Source organism: Echinops telfairi, unplaced genomic scaffold, assembly GCF_000313985.2.
Source record: "Echinops telfairi isolate 266 unplaced genomic scaffold, ASM31398v2 ScPeMD7_23;HRSCAF=83, whole genome shotgun sequence".
Lineage (NCBI taxonomy): Eukaryota > Metazoa > Chordata > Mammalia > Afrosoricida > Tenrecidae > Echinops > Echinops telfairi.
The window spans coordinates 5,938,175-5,952,647 of NW_022103920.1; the positions used below are offsets into that span (position 1 = coordinate 5,938,175).

Here is a 14,473-nt window from a genome sequence, read left to right on the forward strand (position 1 = left end):
ATGAAGAAGCAAGCTCCTCCAACATCTAACACAATCAGAGTCAACAGCGAGGCCGTCCCGACCCTCAGAGGTCAGTGCGGTCAGTCAGGAGCTGCCCCTCTGTCCGGAGGCCTTGCCCGACCGGGCCCCTCCCCCAGGCTGCCAGGACGCGGTACTCACGCAGGGCGTGCCACTCATCCTGGCGGATGGTCTTTGTGATGTTGAAGGTGAGGTTCCTGGGGATGGTGGCTGAGGAGTAGTGGTACTTGATGTAGGTGCACCGCTCCAGCTCCCCTGCGGAGAGACAGAAAACCCACCGTGAGCCCTGATCACGGGTCCCTCAAAGGTGTCTCAGTGCCCGCGCAACACCACCACCACCATCACCTGTGACCGTGACCTGGTGTGGAGAGGGGCTTTCCTGGGAAGGTGTGGGGGCGAGGCATCAGGTGAGTCTAGGGGTCGCCTCACTAAGTTAGCCAATGGCATAGGACTAAAAACACAGGCGAGACTGGGGAACGCCTGAACTGTTGACTTGCACAGACTCAACTCTGTAAGAGGCTGGACGCTGTCTACACGAGCGATGGGGGCGGGGGACAGGGCAAGCCTTTCAAGAGTGGGCATTCACAACCGCAGAGCCACGCCCACCAGATTAATTCCTATCCCAGCACAGCAAGGGGGGCATGGAAAGAGTGAGTATGTGGTCATTCCGGGTCACCTCACTGGGAATCCTCAAAGCAAGCTATCTGAACCAAGGTCCAGCGTCCGCTAGCTCTATACCCTTGTGATGGCGGTCACCTGCTTCTTCTCACACGGGGAGTTTCCGCCGTGAGTCCAAGGGCCACAGGTGAGTTTGAGGTAGAGCCAGTGTGGCCCAGGGAGGACACTGTCCGCCTGGGAAGAGCAGAGTCTACAGTCCCAGTGGTCGGTAGAACATGGCCTGGGTCACCGAGGGCTGCATAGAACCTAGGTCCAAAGTCTCCAGCAAGGCCCAAAGAGGAGCCCCAGGGAGCAGGTCTGCTGACCGCAGAGCTGATGCCTTCTCTCCACCTTAGGGACCCACGCTGTTGTCCAGAGCCCCATGCACACTTTCAGAAGCATCACCAATGATGGGAAGGACCGAGCAGCACAATCCACCGCAAAAGAACTCAGTGGGGGAAAGAAGAATGCTAAAGTCATGAAATGCGTATAAAGAAGCCTCTTGATATTCTGATTCTTCCTTACAAAGTTCTACCTTTTTCTTTCCTTTTTGAAATATCAAATATTAGGCTCCTTTTAAAAAAACGTGCCCAATTAGGAACGTAGTACCAGACATATTCTCCCACTGGAATATTAAATCTTCTTAATATTATTCCTGAGACATATTATATTACCTGGTTATGTTATATTGATGTATGGTAACAATGTTCTTAGCGTTAAGAATATTAAATATCATTAAGAATTTTTCCCCCGTGGGGAGACAGACTTGTTGAGAGCGTTACCTGTGAGCACGGGGCTCCAACCGAGCCGGGTGGGCCCTGGTACCACCCGCATGGCATCCTTATAAAAGAGGAGAAAGAAACTCGGGCAGAGAGACACGGAGCAAAGATAACCAGGTGAAATGTCCCTGCAAGCCAAGGCCAGTCTCCCTCAAGTCCACCAACCCTCCAACCCCCCGCCCCCCAAAGAAAAACACCTTCAATGCCATCGAGTCCATGCAAACCCCTGGAGATTTTCCAAGGTGACAACTGGAGTAGGGAGCCCAGCCTTTCTCTCGTGCTGGTGATTCCAAACTGCCGACCACGCACCATGTAAGCACCACACCACCAGAGCCCCGAACAGCCCTCCCGGAGCCTGGAGCAGAGTGGCCCTTTGTGGTTTCTGGGGCTGCAAGTCTTTACAGAAACAGGCAGACTCTCCCAAGGAGCGGCTGGTGGGTTCAAACCCCTGACCTTTCTGTTAGCAGCACAACGCTCAACCCACTCTGCCCCCCCCCCAAAAAAAAGCAGTCACCATCACCTGCCGAGCTGATGCCTCAGCCTGAACGGAGCTGACCTGGCAGATCCCCTCAGAAACCAAGACCGTCAGGCGCCCTGGAGTGGAAGGGACCTTAGTGGAGTGACAACAGGTGAACTACTGAGAGAACTTGTCTGCAGGCACCCTCTGCTCACAGAGGCATGTCTGAGTCCCCTGTGCGGGGAACACAGCTGGCCGAGAAGGACCCGGAACCCTGGGATCAGACATTCTGCCTGACCCTGAGGCTCCTGCGAGCCCCGTGGAAACAGCCAGGCTGTTGAAAGGGTCGGTGAAGGAGCAGCTTCACAGACACGACCTGGGTATTTCTGGCCAGCCCAACCCCTGCATCTGGGGGGTGGGGGGGCGTCCAGGGTGTCATGCCCTGGGGTCTGCCTGGAAATATGGCTTCTCAGGCCCCACCCCACCCTCCTGCTTCCAAACTTGAGGGGCGGAGCCTGGTTTTGTTTTCTGTGTGTTAGGGTTCCATTTGCTTGTACGATTTGACTTTATACGCGTTGTTGTTGTTGCCGTCAGACCCCAGACGAGAGAAGGACACACTGCCCGGTGCTGCACCAGCCTCCCAACTGTTCCCTAGACGGAGCCCTGGCTGTAGCCCCTGTGGCCGCCAAGACCGGATGTAATATGCCACACGGTCTGAAATCAAGTCAAGCCTACGGGACAGGGTCAGACAGCCCCTGGGCTTCCCGAGACGGTCACTGTTCCTAGTCATGCCTTTTTGTTACAACGTTGTAAACCGTTACTGCTATTTACAACCACAGCCCCGCCTTTCTCCCTCGGAGAGACTGGTGTTTTCCAAGCATGGAACAACCAACCTTTCAGATGGCAGCGCAGCACATCACCACCGGGCTTCTTGGACATGTGTATATTCTCGACACACATCTACACATGTGTGTGTCCATTTACATGTGTGGATGCATGAATCACAACTTTACTGCAATGTAAGTGGGGGTTACATGTACATATCAGGACATCAGCTGCTCTGCATTTGACTAGTTTCCCCTTCCCCACAGTTCAGCCTGGCATCTCCCTCTTCTGGATGCCTTGCTTCCCCATCACCCGGGCTAACACCTGTCAACAGTCAGCCGGGGGCTGTCTCTTCCTGCCCTCGCCCTCAACCCCTCCCCCCAGGCAATCTCCATTTGGTATGAAAGTCTTTGTCTAGTTATCCCTAGCCCCCGCCCCTAATAATAGTGATCTCAGGCAATATTGGTCCTTTGATGACCGGCTGCTTTCACTCAGACCGCCGCTGGCCAGTGCTTGAGAACTGTGGCCTCCTGAGAGGCCCGTGCTGCCTTGGGGAAATCTGTGCGAGGCTCTTTCTAGAGCGGAAAAGCGGAGACGGCACTTTGAGGGCTGAGGTGTGCATGACCCAAGCCTTGACCGTTTCCGTGGCTTTCCGAGACACCCGAAAGGGAGACCGAAGAAGCTGCGTGCGTTGAACGATGGCGCTGGCGATGACTGGCTGCGCCGCAGGTGGCCAGGAGAACAAACCGCCTGTCTCGGAAGAAGGTCCCAGCGGAATGCTCCTTAGAGGCCAGGCTGCGAGGCTCTGTCTCCTGTGCTTTGGAAATGCTGTTCGGAGAGACCAGTTCCCGGAGAAGGACATCCTGCTTGGTAGGCTGAGGGGCAGCGAAAAGGAGGAAGACCTTCAACAAGACAGATGGACGCCGTGGCTGCAGCATACAAACGAGGGTGTGGACGACACCGGCCCAGGCAGTGTGTGGTTCTGCTGTGCCCGGGGTCGCTGCGGGTCAGGACCCACTCCACACCCTGCTGGCACAGGCACGCACACAGCACTCCGCTTACAAAGCCCACAGATGCATGCAATCCGGAGACCTTCCTTGCCGCCCCGAGTCCCCAGCAGGCAGTCTTAGCCCAGATCCCTGTGGGAGGGCACGTGCAGAATGGGGAAGAAGCCATTTCTTGCAAGTTTTGCAACCTGGTGCTGCACCTGACTTGGTTTTAATGGCAGGCTCTCTGCACCCCACCAGCTTCCCATTTCCAGCTGAGGTGGGGGGCAAAGGGGCACAGGGGACCAGGTGTGCTGCCAGCCGGAAGCCTGCAGCTGACAGGCAGGTGACTTGGATCAGGAGCCGGCAAACTTTTGAGACGGAAGCACCCATCTTACCCCTCACAACCATGTAAGAATCCACTGAGAGCCAACCATGCATGTTTGCAAGCAAATGAAATCACCAATAGCTGAGCCATACCTTTTCCATTTTTCAGTTTTACTTCAGCACCATAGGTATGAACAGAAAGAGGTGAATGTGGTCCAGAGCCACAGTGTGCTGATCCTGGATGTAGATGATGCCCCAAGGACATGGTGCTGGCCTGTGAGTCACGCCGCCCCCCCCACCCCGGAAAACTGCCCAATGGCCTGTTACCAGTGGGCGCTTTTCTGCCAGGGTGGGCACTGTCCAGAGGCCAGGGTTAGGGAAAAACCAGGGCCAGATTCCCCTCTGCCTATGGCCCTGGAGGCCCTGACTGGCAGGCTCTATCCCTCCTGGGCAGGGTGGTCCCTCCTGGAGAACGCACACCATGAGCCCACCACCACCCTTTCCCTGGCGACAGGGCAGGTGCATGTACGCGGATCCCTCAACGCTGCCCCTGCCAGCATGTCTCGGGGGCATGGTGCCTGTGAGAGGCAGGCTGCCCTGCTTCCTTCTGTCCCCTCGTCTGTTTCTGCTTCTTTGCCCAATTTCCTTCTCTTCCTTTGCGCCTTTCTTGACTTTTATTCATTTTTTTCTCCCCTCCCCTCCTTTTTTTTTGGCTGGGGCAAACATTATTTCCCCATGAGTCTGTCGCCCCTGCCACAGCTACCCCCACCCCCAGCCCAAAAAGCACATGCCATCCACTCCTGCACCACTGGGTCCACTACAGATGGTGGGCCAGGCCTGCTCAGCCCACCCACCATTGGCCTTTACCACCAGCAAACAGAGACCCAGGCCTACACTCCCACCAGTTACTCTGCCTAGCTAGGACAGGTGGGGAGTGCCCCAGTACTGCCAAACTGCAGTCTATGGAGCACACCGGCCCTGCCCCCCAACACCCCCCCCACACACACACACAATATATCAAAAATCCCTGAGTGGTTTGATGATCAACACATAACCACACACATACCCCTCCAGGGGGACGAACAACAGGAACCGTGGGGGAAGGGAGACAGTGACCGGTGTAACTTATGAAAACAATAACTTATAATTTATCAAGGCATCATGAGGGTGGGGGAGGCGAGGGGGAAAAGAAGAGGAACTGATACCAAGGGCTCAAAAGAAAGTAAATATCGAGAAAATCATGATGGCAACATATGTACAAATATGCTTGATACAATTGATGTATGGATTGTTATAAGAGCCCCTAATAAAATGACCTTTTAGTAAATAAAATGTAGTTTCTATAATTAAAAAAAACAAATTTAAATTTTTGGAGCTTTAACCCTGGAAAAAAAATAACTGTAAAAGGATTTCAGAGCTACTTGATTTGGCATTAAAACACACACACACTCACACACACATCCCTGGATGGAACACGTTAACACAAAAGCTACAAATAAATGCAACAACTCCAAAATGTTGCCTGGCCAACAGATAAATTCAAATCAAACAAAGGAAAAAGACACAATGGCTCAGCCCAGGGACCAGAATGAAGAGCCAGGAAACCTCCCCAAAAGGACATGGGCTTAGAACTACCGGAGAAGGGATGCAAACGACTTCCACACGGGGCCTTCCCAGAGCTCAAGGAAAACAAAACCGAGGGAAACACAGGCAACACCCTAGCAGGGCTCGGGGAAACAATACAAGAACAGAATGACAAAAGAAAGAGACAACTGGAAACCACGCAAAGGCAGCAATTACAAATCCAGACTCTGGCCTCTGAACCCTTAGAGATAGAGAACACATTGGGAAGACAAAGGAGTAGAGTCAAATAAACTGGAGACCAGCCAGCCAATTAAAAGGACAAGTCCCCTGACGTCAATTTGTATGAGGAAAGATCAGTTAAAAAAAGAATGCAGAAAAATAACGACAGCCTAAGAATTGTGTGGAACGATCTCAAGAGGAAAAAACGTATGTGTGATCAGAATTCTAGAACAGAAGGAGAGAGAGAGAGAATATTGTTGGAGATTTACTGGCAGAAAACACCCCTAATAACATGAAAGATGAAAAAATATGCAGACAGGAAGCTCACTAAATCCCAGATAGGCTAGATCTAAAGTTTTTTTAAATCACCAAGACATGGCATAATCAAACTTTCTAAAACCAAAGGCAAAGAAAGAATTTTGAAAGCTGCTTGGATAAAGTTAAAATTCCCTAAAAGAACCCAGAGGACTAAGCTCGGGGTTCTCAGCAGAAGCCGAGCAGGTCAGAAAGCAATGGGATGCATCCATTCAAACTGCCAACCACACACTCTAGGTCCAGCAAAACTGTGCTTTATTCAGTGGTGAAATTAGGAATTACCAGACAAACAGAAACACAGGGCAACCTTACAAGAAGTGGTAGCGAGTCCTTCCAACAGAGAACTACGGAAATCAGAAACATCAGAGATCAAGACCCAGGGCAACATCATTCAGAACCCAACACAGGTAGAAGGGGGTCGGGGAATCTCAAAAACAACCGTACAAGACTGAAAACAGGGAACTAGAGACATCAGTGTGTAAACGAGGACACCTACAAAAGTAAAAACTCACTGCCACGGAGTCGATTCCGCCTCACGGTGACCCCTGAGGGTTTCTGAGACTGTCGCTTTTTATGGGAGTAGAAAGCCTCCACGTTTTCCCAAGCAGAGGCTGGTGGCTTCAAACTGCTGACCTTGCGGTTAGCAGCCCAGTGCATAACCAATAAGCCACCAGGGTGCCACTATACTGAAAGAGTGGATAAATGGTGCAATTTCAGAAATTCCAACTAGAAAGGAAGACAAGATAATATCAAAATAGTGCAGCTATTTTTAAACTCAGGAAGATTTAAATAAATTACAAGGGAAACACAAAATTAATAAACCTTCCAACCAAAACAAGGAAGAAGAGAATCATAAAGACTCAATAAATGCAAAATCAGGAGCAACGAAGAAAGTGAAAGGAACCCTGATAAAATGAACTCAGCACAGAAAAATACTTGGAGGAGGTAAATCTTTAACATCACAATAAAAAAACCCGTAAAAGTATGGCAGCCGTAAATTCACATGCATTGATTGCACTGAGCGCAAATGGATTATATGCACCAGTCAAGAGAATGATAGAATGCGTAGAGAAACAGGACCATTAATCTGTTGCCCACAAGAAGCTCACCTTAGATGCAAAGATAAAAATAAGCAAAAAAAATCAGAAGAAGAAAAGATGCACATCACACATCAAGCAAAAGGAAGGCAAAAAAAAAAGGACAAGTGCCCATCTTAATTTCTAATAAAAGACACTTCAAAGCCAAAACTAGCATAAGGGACAAGAAATTATATAATGATTAAAGGGTCAATCTACCAAGAAGATTGACCTAAACAATAAATATCTACACATCCAGGGGGCAGAACCCCCAAATACATAAAAGCAACACCAAGAGGATTGAGAGCGGAAGTAGACGTCCCCACAATAAAACAGGAGTCTTGCACATACCGTTTTGGATGACGTACATGACAGCTAGGCAGAAACTCAACAGAGACAGAACAACACAATCAACAACCTTGACCTCATGGACATGTACAAACCTGTAAGCCCAACCACACAACACAGCACACAACACCCCACAGCACACCGGGCACACGCCCCAGAAGACCACACACGAGAGCACAAAAAACACACCAAAAAACGTTTAAAAAAACCAAAAAAAGCAAAACAACCTCCCAAAACAAAAAGCCAAAAAAACAAGAAAAACTGGGGGGGGGGGGCAGCAAATACATGGAAACTTGGTAATAACTAGCTAAAAACCACTAGGTAATAGAGGAAAAAGTTAAATAAAACAATTTTGAGAGTCAAACAAGAATGAAAACACAGCCTTCCTAAACCTTTGGGACACAGCAAAAAATACTGCTCAGAGGGCAACTTATAGCCATAAATGCACAGATCCCCAAAGAAGAAAGAGCCAACATCAACACCTCGATTCAACAACTCCAACAGTTAGAAAAAGATCAAATATTTAGTAATTAACTAGAGATACAAAAGATCTACACAAATAAAATTACCAAATACCACTGCAAGGAACCAAAAGAGTTCTACATAAACGGGAGGCCACACCATGCTTGTGGGTAGAAAGACTTCACACTTGGAAGTGCCAATGCTACCCAAAGTGATTTACAGTTATATTTCTGATCCCTATTCTAGCCTCGTTCTTTACAGAGCTGGAAAAAGTAACCACCAATGGTTCGTTACTAGAGATCTCAGGTAAGCAAAGAAGAGCAGCAAAGTCAGAGCCTCACATTTCCCAATATCAAGCCTACCACTTAACCACAGGAGTGAAAACAGCCTGATACAGGTACAATGACAGACACATAGACCAATGGAACAAAACTGACAATTTGGAAATAAATGCATCTATCTATGACAGCGGATCTCCAACAAAAAGTTAAAATCCGATAAGTAGGGAAGCGGCTGTCTCTTTACCAAATGGTGCTGGATATCCATTTGCAGAAAAATGAGCTAAGATCCATCCCTCACACCATATACAAAATTTATTTGAGCTGGATCAAATACCAAAATATAAAACCTAAAATTAGGATGACCGGCAAAGAGAAAACAGGGGCAACTTCTGTAAAGATTTGTAGTCTCTGTCCTATAGGGTTGTTATGAGTCACAACTGATTTGATGGCAGTGCGTCTTTTGAGAACATATGGCATAAAAAGACTATCAGGCACATCCAAAAATAAATATACAACAGAAGATGAACAAGATACCTAGCTTAGGACCGCCTAAAAACATATGCCCAGCAAAGGGCTTCCAGAAGAGTACAAGGGAACCTACAGATGGGGCAGGTGGACCCTTTGGCAATTCCAGATCTGACAAAAGATGAATCTCTAAAAGAGCAAAAAGATAAGCAAACCCATTTTCAAACAGACAGAGGATTGAATGTTCGTGTCATCAAAGAAGGCACCCAGGCGGACAAGAGCCACCGTGTGTGGAAAGGCTCTGATCACCAGCCACTGGAGACCTGCAACTCAAAACGGCCACGAGATATCATCTCGCCCAGCGATCGAAGCAAAGTTCAGTAGGACAAAAGCCAACTGCCGGAGAGGGTGGGGAGAGATTGGAACAGGCTGTGGGGGTGTTTCCACCCCTGCGGCACTTCCTTCCAAAACTGGAAACAGAAATAACGTTGGATCCAGCAACCCCCTAGGAGGTATGCATCCTAGAGAACTAAGAACTGGGGCACATAGAGATAGAGGTCAGAGCCTGTCCATCTGTGTGGTCACTGATCATTATTCACAATAGCAAAGAACCGGAAGCCACCTGCGGCCATCAGGAGGTGAGATGATGGGCAGTCTGGAGCCTGCACACAGACACCACACAATGTTAGAGGACAACAGGAAATTCCCCAAAGACCTCATAGCCCAGGTGTGGTGGAGCACCTTATGCTGAGCGAGGTCAGCCCATCACACAGGGGCAGATGTTCATTAAAAACGACAGACAGAGGCTGTGGCGATGACCGGGGTGGGAGGAAAGAGGAGGGACAATCCCTAACTAAGTAATAACACCCCAACCCACAGCTCCGCCAGGGCTCCTTCCTAGATAACCGATGAGTCTTCGATGGTTGTGCACAGTTGACAGCCGGGTGGGCTCGGCTGCAAAGTTCTCTTTGTTGCAAGAAGTCTCCTGGCTCCCTCGCCTTCGCACCCTCTGTGGCACTGGACAAGCCAAATGAAGACTGTCCCAGGCCGCAGAAGAGACTGCTGAGCTCACCTGACTGGGCTAAGGACATGCCATGCTGAGCACAACCCTCTGAGTCCCTGTGCCTGGCCTCTCACCCAGGGCTCCGCTTCGACTTGCTGAGGGGACCACCTTCCTCAGCTCTCCCATGCAGGGCTCTCCTCCGGGTCCACCCGACCCCGTTACCTGCAGCCGCCCTGGTTCCACAGTGTGAACCCCCCCACCTCGCCCACTCAGCCGGTGGCTCTGAGCCATCCTTCCAGCCCCACGCCGGCTAAGGTCTCTGTGCTTACAAGCATTTCTTCAACGAAGGATGGGATCAAAACTAGAAGAAACACTGTCAAAAAGGAATTCGGGAGAGCAACATTTAAAAGAGAGCTAACACCCTCCCCTGTGAAGGACGCTTTCTGTCTCCTCCTTCTCCTTCTCCTTCTGGATCACAGTGCTATGACAGCTCAGCAGGAAGAGGAAGCGGGAGTGTTTTCTTGAGAGATGAGGAAAGTGAGGGTCAGAGGGACATCCAGCATCACCATGGGATGTTTGAAAAGAAAGCCTCCCGGCGGGGCCCTGGGCCCCAGCAGCATTCAAGGGGTTAAATCATTTAGATGAGGAACCACACAAGGTCTTTGTCAGCAAAGGAAGTAGAAGCAACATGGGTTTCAGGAACACACGTGGGGCCAGGTTCCCCATGCACTCAGACCTGTCCCCAGCAGGGAAGACGTGAGGGGGAGTGTGCCCATCTGGTGGGAGCAGCGAGCATGCCCCTCTGGTGAACCCCTCACCCGCCCTCAGGCCTCTCCCCAGTGGGGCAACAGTGGGGGCAGAGTATGTCCCTTTGAGAAAGCTCACAACAGCAATATTGACAAGCGCTTCCTCCTGAAGACAGAACACGCCACAAAAACTTGTTTCCAGAACACCCCCGCTCCACCTCCCCGGCTCCTCAGCACCTTCTGCTTCTTCCAGATGTTCAGCGCCGAGGGTGTGCCTCAAGCACAGGGAATGTGCTCTCTGCTTCAGACTGGGGGAGACTTCACCCATGTCTTTATTTGTAATGCTTTAAAACGCAACCCATTTTGCATGCTGTGTGTGTGTGTGTGACTTGTGCTATAGGTGTGGAACGTTCGTGTTGCTTTGTGTGTGCTGCAGAGACAGAACCCTAAACATCTCATCCTTCCCCGTGCTACATCACTTAAGTGCTTGTTCTGAGCAGTGTTTGGGCAAGGGGAGGGGGGGACTTATAATTCTCACACCTGGGGGATTTGTCAGCAATTGTCACCTGTTCCTTGCTGTCAGCCCCTCCTCCCACCCTGGTCCTGAACCCCTCCCAACACCTTCACTGGCTGCTGTTGGCACACAGTTATGCGCAAACCAATCATGCATTTCTCTCGCTAGTAGAAGCTTTGAGACAGGGGGCTTGAGTGTGTTTGCCTGCGTGCTCCCAGTGGCCACGGGGGTATGTGAATGTCGGTGTTCATTTTCACAGCTTATGTTTGTGGATGAGGGCAGTGGAGTACTCTGCACAGTTATGTTCATGGCTTGTGTTTGCAGAAGGCGACAACGGTGGCTCAGTGGGGCAAGCCTCACCTTCCACATGGGAGACGCTGGTTTGATTCTCAGCCAGTGGACCTCATGCACAGCTGTGGCAGCACCCACCTCTCAGTGGAAGCCTGTGGGTGCCTATAATGTTGAAGAAGCTTCAGCAGAGCTTCCAGGCTCCTAAATGGACCAGGAAGAAAGGTCTGGCAGTGTATTTAAAAATAAAGACAGATTAGATAGATAGATAGATAGATAGATAGATAGATAGATAGATAGATAGATAGATAGATAGATAGATGATAGATAGATAGATATAAATGATAGGAAGATGGATCAATAGAAAGAGATAAATTGTAGAAAGAAAATAGATGATAGGAAGGAAGATGATAAAGGATAGAAATAAAAAGATCAATGATAGAAGGACAGATAAGAAGGGAGATGATAGATAGATGATAGATGATAGATAGATAGATGATAGATAGATAGATAGATAGATAGATAGATAGATAGATAGATAGATAGATAGATAAAAAGCCAGACCTCCTTGTCTGAGAGGCTGGCAGAACCCCCAGGACAGTGGCCTTTGGACCCCTTCAAGCCTGGACCTGAGCCCACTTCCAGTGGTTGACTCTCGGCCAAACCACAGAGACGGGCCTATGAAGGGAGTCACATCACCAGAGAGGTGCTCTCCTTAGGCCACCCGCCACTCAAGAGCAAACGGACAGTGGCTGCCCAAGACAGAGCTCAGAGGGCAGGGAGAGCCCGAGAGGATGCAGTGGGCCCAGGGAACCCAGGATGGAAGTGGGAAGAACTCTGTTAGGTTGTGGGGATTGCAACCAAGGTCGGGAAACAAACGTGTAGGAATGCTTGAATGGGAGGCTGACTGGCTCTGTGAACCCCCACTCACACTGTAGTAGAAAGTCAGGGGGTGGGGGGTGGGCAGAATAAAACATTGAAAATGCTTAGGATCACAACAGTCCCCTCCAGAGCTGGTCATGGGGATGGAGCACACATATGTAAGGTCAGCAAGAGCAGGGCCAAGCCCAAGGTGGCTAACAACACGTTTCATGAACATGTATGACGTGACAGTAGTGAAGGGGCACAGCCTTGTTGTTGTTGTTGTTGTTGTTTGCTGTCGAGCCGCCACGCTCCACAGAATGAACTACCAGCCCGTCCTGCACCAGCCTCACGGTTGTTGCTGAGCCCACTGTCGCAGCCACTCCTTCCATCTGTCAGTCAGTCCATCCTGCTGAGGGTCTTGACGTCCTTCTCCAGGGCCTGGTCTCTCCTGACCGCGTGTCCAAAGCACAAGAGGCAAAGCCTGGCCATCCTGGCTGCTACGGAGCTTTCGGGCTGTACCTGCTCCAAGACAGGTTCGCTTGTTCTTCCGGCGGTCCACGGGACTGTCACTATTCTTCCGCAGCACCACCGCCGCTCAAAGGTGGGTCCACCTTTCACACGCTTATGCAGAGGAGGAATAGACCGTGGCTGGGGCAGGGTGCTCCTCTGTTCCCAAAGTTGCATGGTTTGCTTTTTAAGAGGTCGCGTGCAGCAGACTGGCCGCAAGACATCACCCCGTTTCACAGACGAGACGCAGAGGTCAGAGAGGGCTCTTGCCCAAGCCCGCATGGCCACTACATGGCAGAGGCAAGAATCAAGCCAGGCTGGCCCTACCCAGCAGGGCGCCATGCCACACCTGCGAGGGAAAAGCTGGGGAAACCGGGCTCTTCCAGAAGACAGTGGCAGACCCCTGCAGGGTTTCTGTCAGGGGCAAAGGGGGCAAAATCTTGCCATTCACAGGGGACTCCAGCATCCCCACACTGTCTCGCGAGGGGCACTGAGAGAAGTCGTCTGAAAGGGGGTTGCCCCCGACCAGGTGGGGGCCTGGGTCCAGGGACTCAGCTCCTCAGTGGATAAAATGCAGCCTTAAAGCTCTCACCCAAGAACCCCGAAGCTGGGCTGAGCTAACAGCCCCTCCAGGAGTCACATTCTGAGTTGTCTGGCATTTTGTTCCTTAGGCTCAGGGGACACCCAATGTCCCTGGACCAGTCCCCTCCCTGCCCTCTCCACCCTGGGGCCTGCCTGCCTGCCTGCCAGCAGAGCCCTCCCAAGTCCCCCAGCCAACCAACCAGCAAGGCCACCCCAGCCCTGGCCCACATCCAGGTTCACCCTGGGTGGGAACCACACCCCTGCCACAGGGGGAGGGGGCAGACAAGCCCTGATGCTTTGAGGTGGCCATCGAGTCGGGCACTTTGGGGGGGAGGGGTGGATGTCTACCAGCGATGCCATTACAACAACTCTCACTCTTGGAGTGGCTGGGCCCCAGTCTTGCCCCGCTTTGGCTGGGTTTGTGTTAGCTCAGCATGGGATCTTCATCCTGTGCCAGGCCCTGCAGACATTCTTGGATCCTGAGCCTGCCACTCCACTAACTACCAGCAGTCCCCTGACGTCCTCCTTGGGCAGCCAAGTGACGCAGAGCCGGCCCAAGTTCCTGGGGGTGCCCTGGGCCCTGAAGTCAAACGGGAACCTGGGCTCTTTCTTTGGCTGTGACACTGCCTCCAGGAGCCCTCCAGGCTCACCTGCCCCCCAGGCGCCGTCTCCAACTCCCCCACACCCCCACATCCTGGGTGTTCCAACCTGAACTCAGCCCAAGCAGGGAACTAGGTCAGCACAGGCGCTGGCTCAGCCTCCCCACCCGCGATGCCCAGGCTCACCATCTGCTGGGGGAACCCTCTGGACAGGGGCCTGGCGTTCCGTCCACCCAGGCCGCTGCTCTGTGGACACAGAATCCTGCCATCTCCTAGGATCACAGTTTCCAAGTGTATTGGCCCTAGCACCCGCTTTTCAGCCGGGGGAAGCAAAATGACCTGGCACCCTCTTGGGAACTGAAAACTTTTGTCCTATAGCCCAAATCCAGGATCAGGTATAAACCGAAATCCAAACTCACTGCCATCAAGTTGATTCCAGCTCACAGCGACCCTATAGGAAAGGGTAGAACACACACACACACACACACACACACACACACACACACACGCCCCTGTGGGTTCCTGAGAGTGTAACTCTTTACAGGAGCAAGAAAGCTTCATCTTCCTCCCA

At 51.2% G+C, this 14,473-nt stretch overlaps 1 protein-coding gene across 1 annotated transcript in view; it reads right to left on the reverse strand.

Moving 5' to 3' along the window:
• Window positions 1–64: 64 nt before the first annotated feature.
• The window catches only part of TMEM178B (transmembrane protein 178B), a 103,421-nt gene continuing 89,012 nt past the window's right edge, over window positions 65–14,473 (reverse strand). Inside the window, exon 2 of the mRNA XM_004713961.2 lies at window positions 65–273. Within this exon, the coding sequence (XP_004714018.2) occupies window positions 65–273 (209 nt within the window). The remainder of the gene's footprint in view (window positions 274–14,473) is intronic.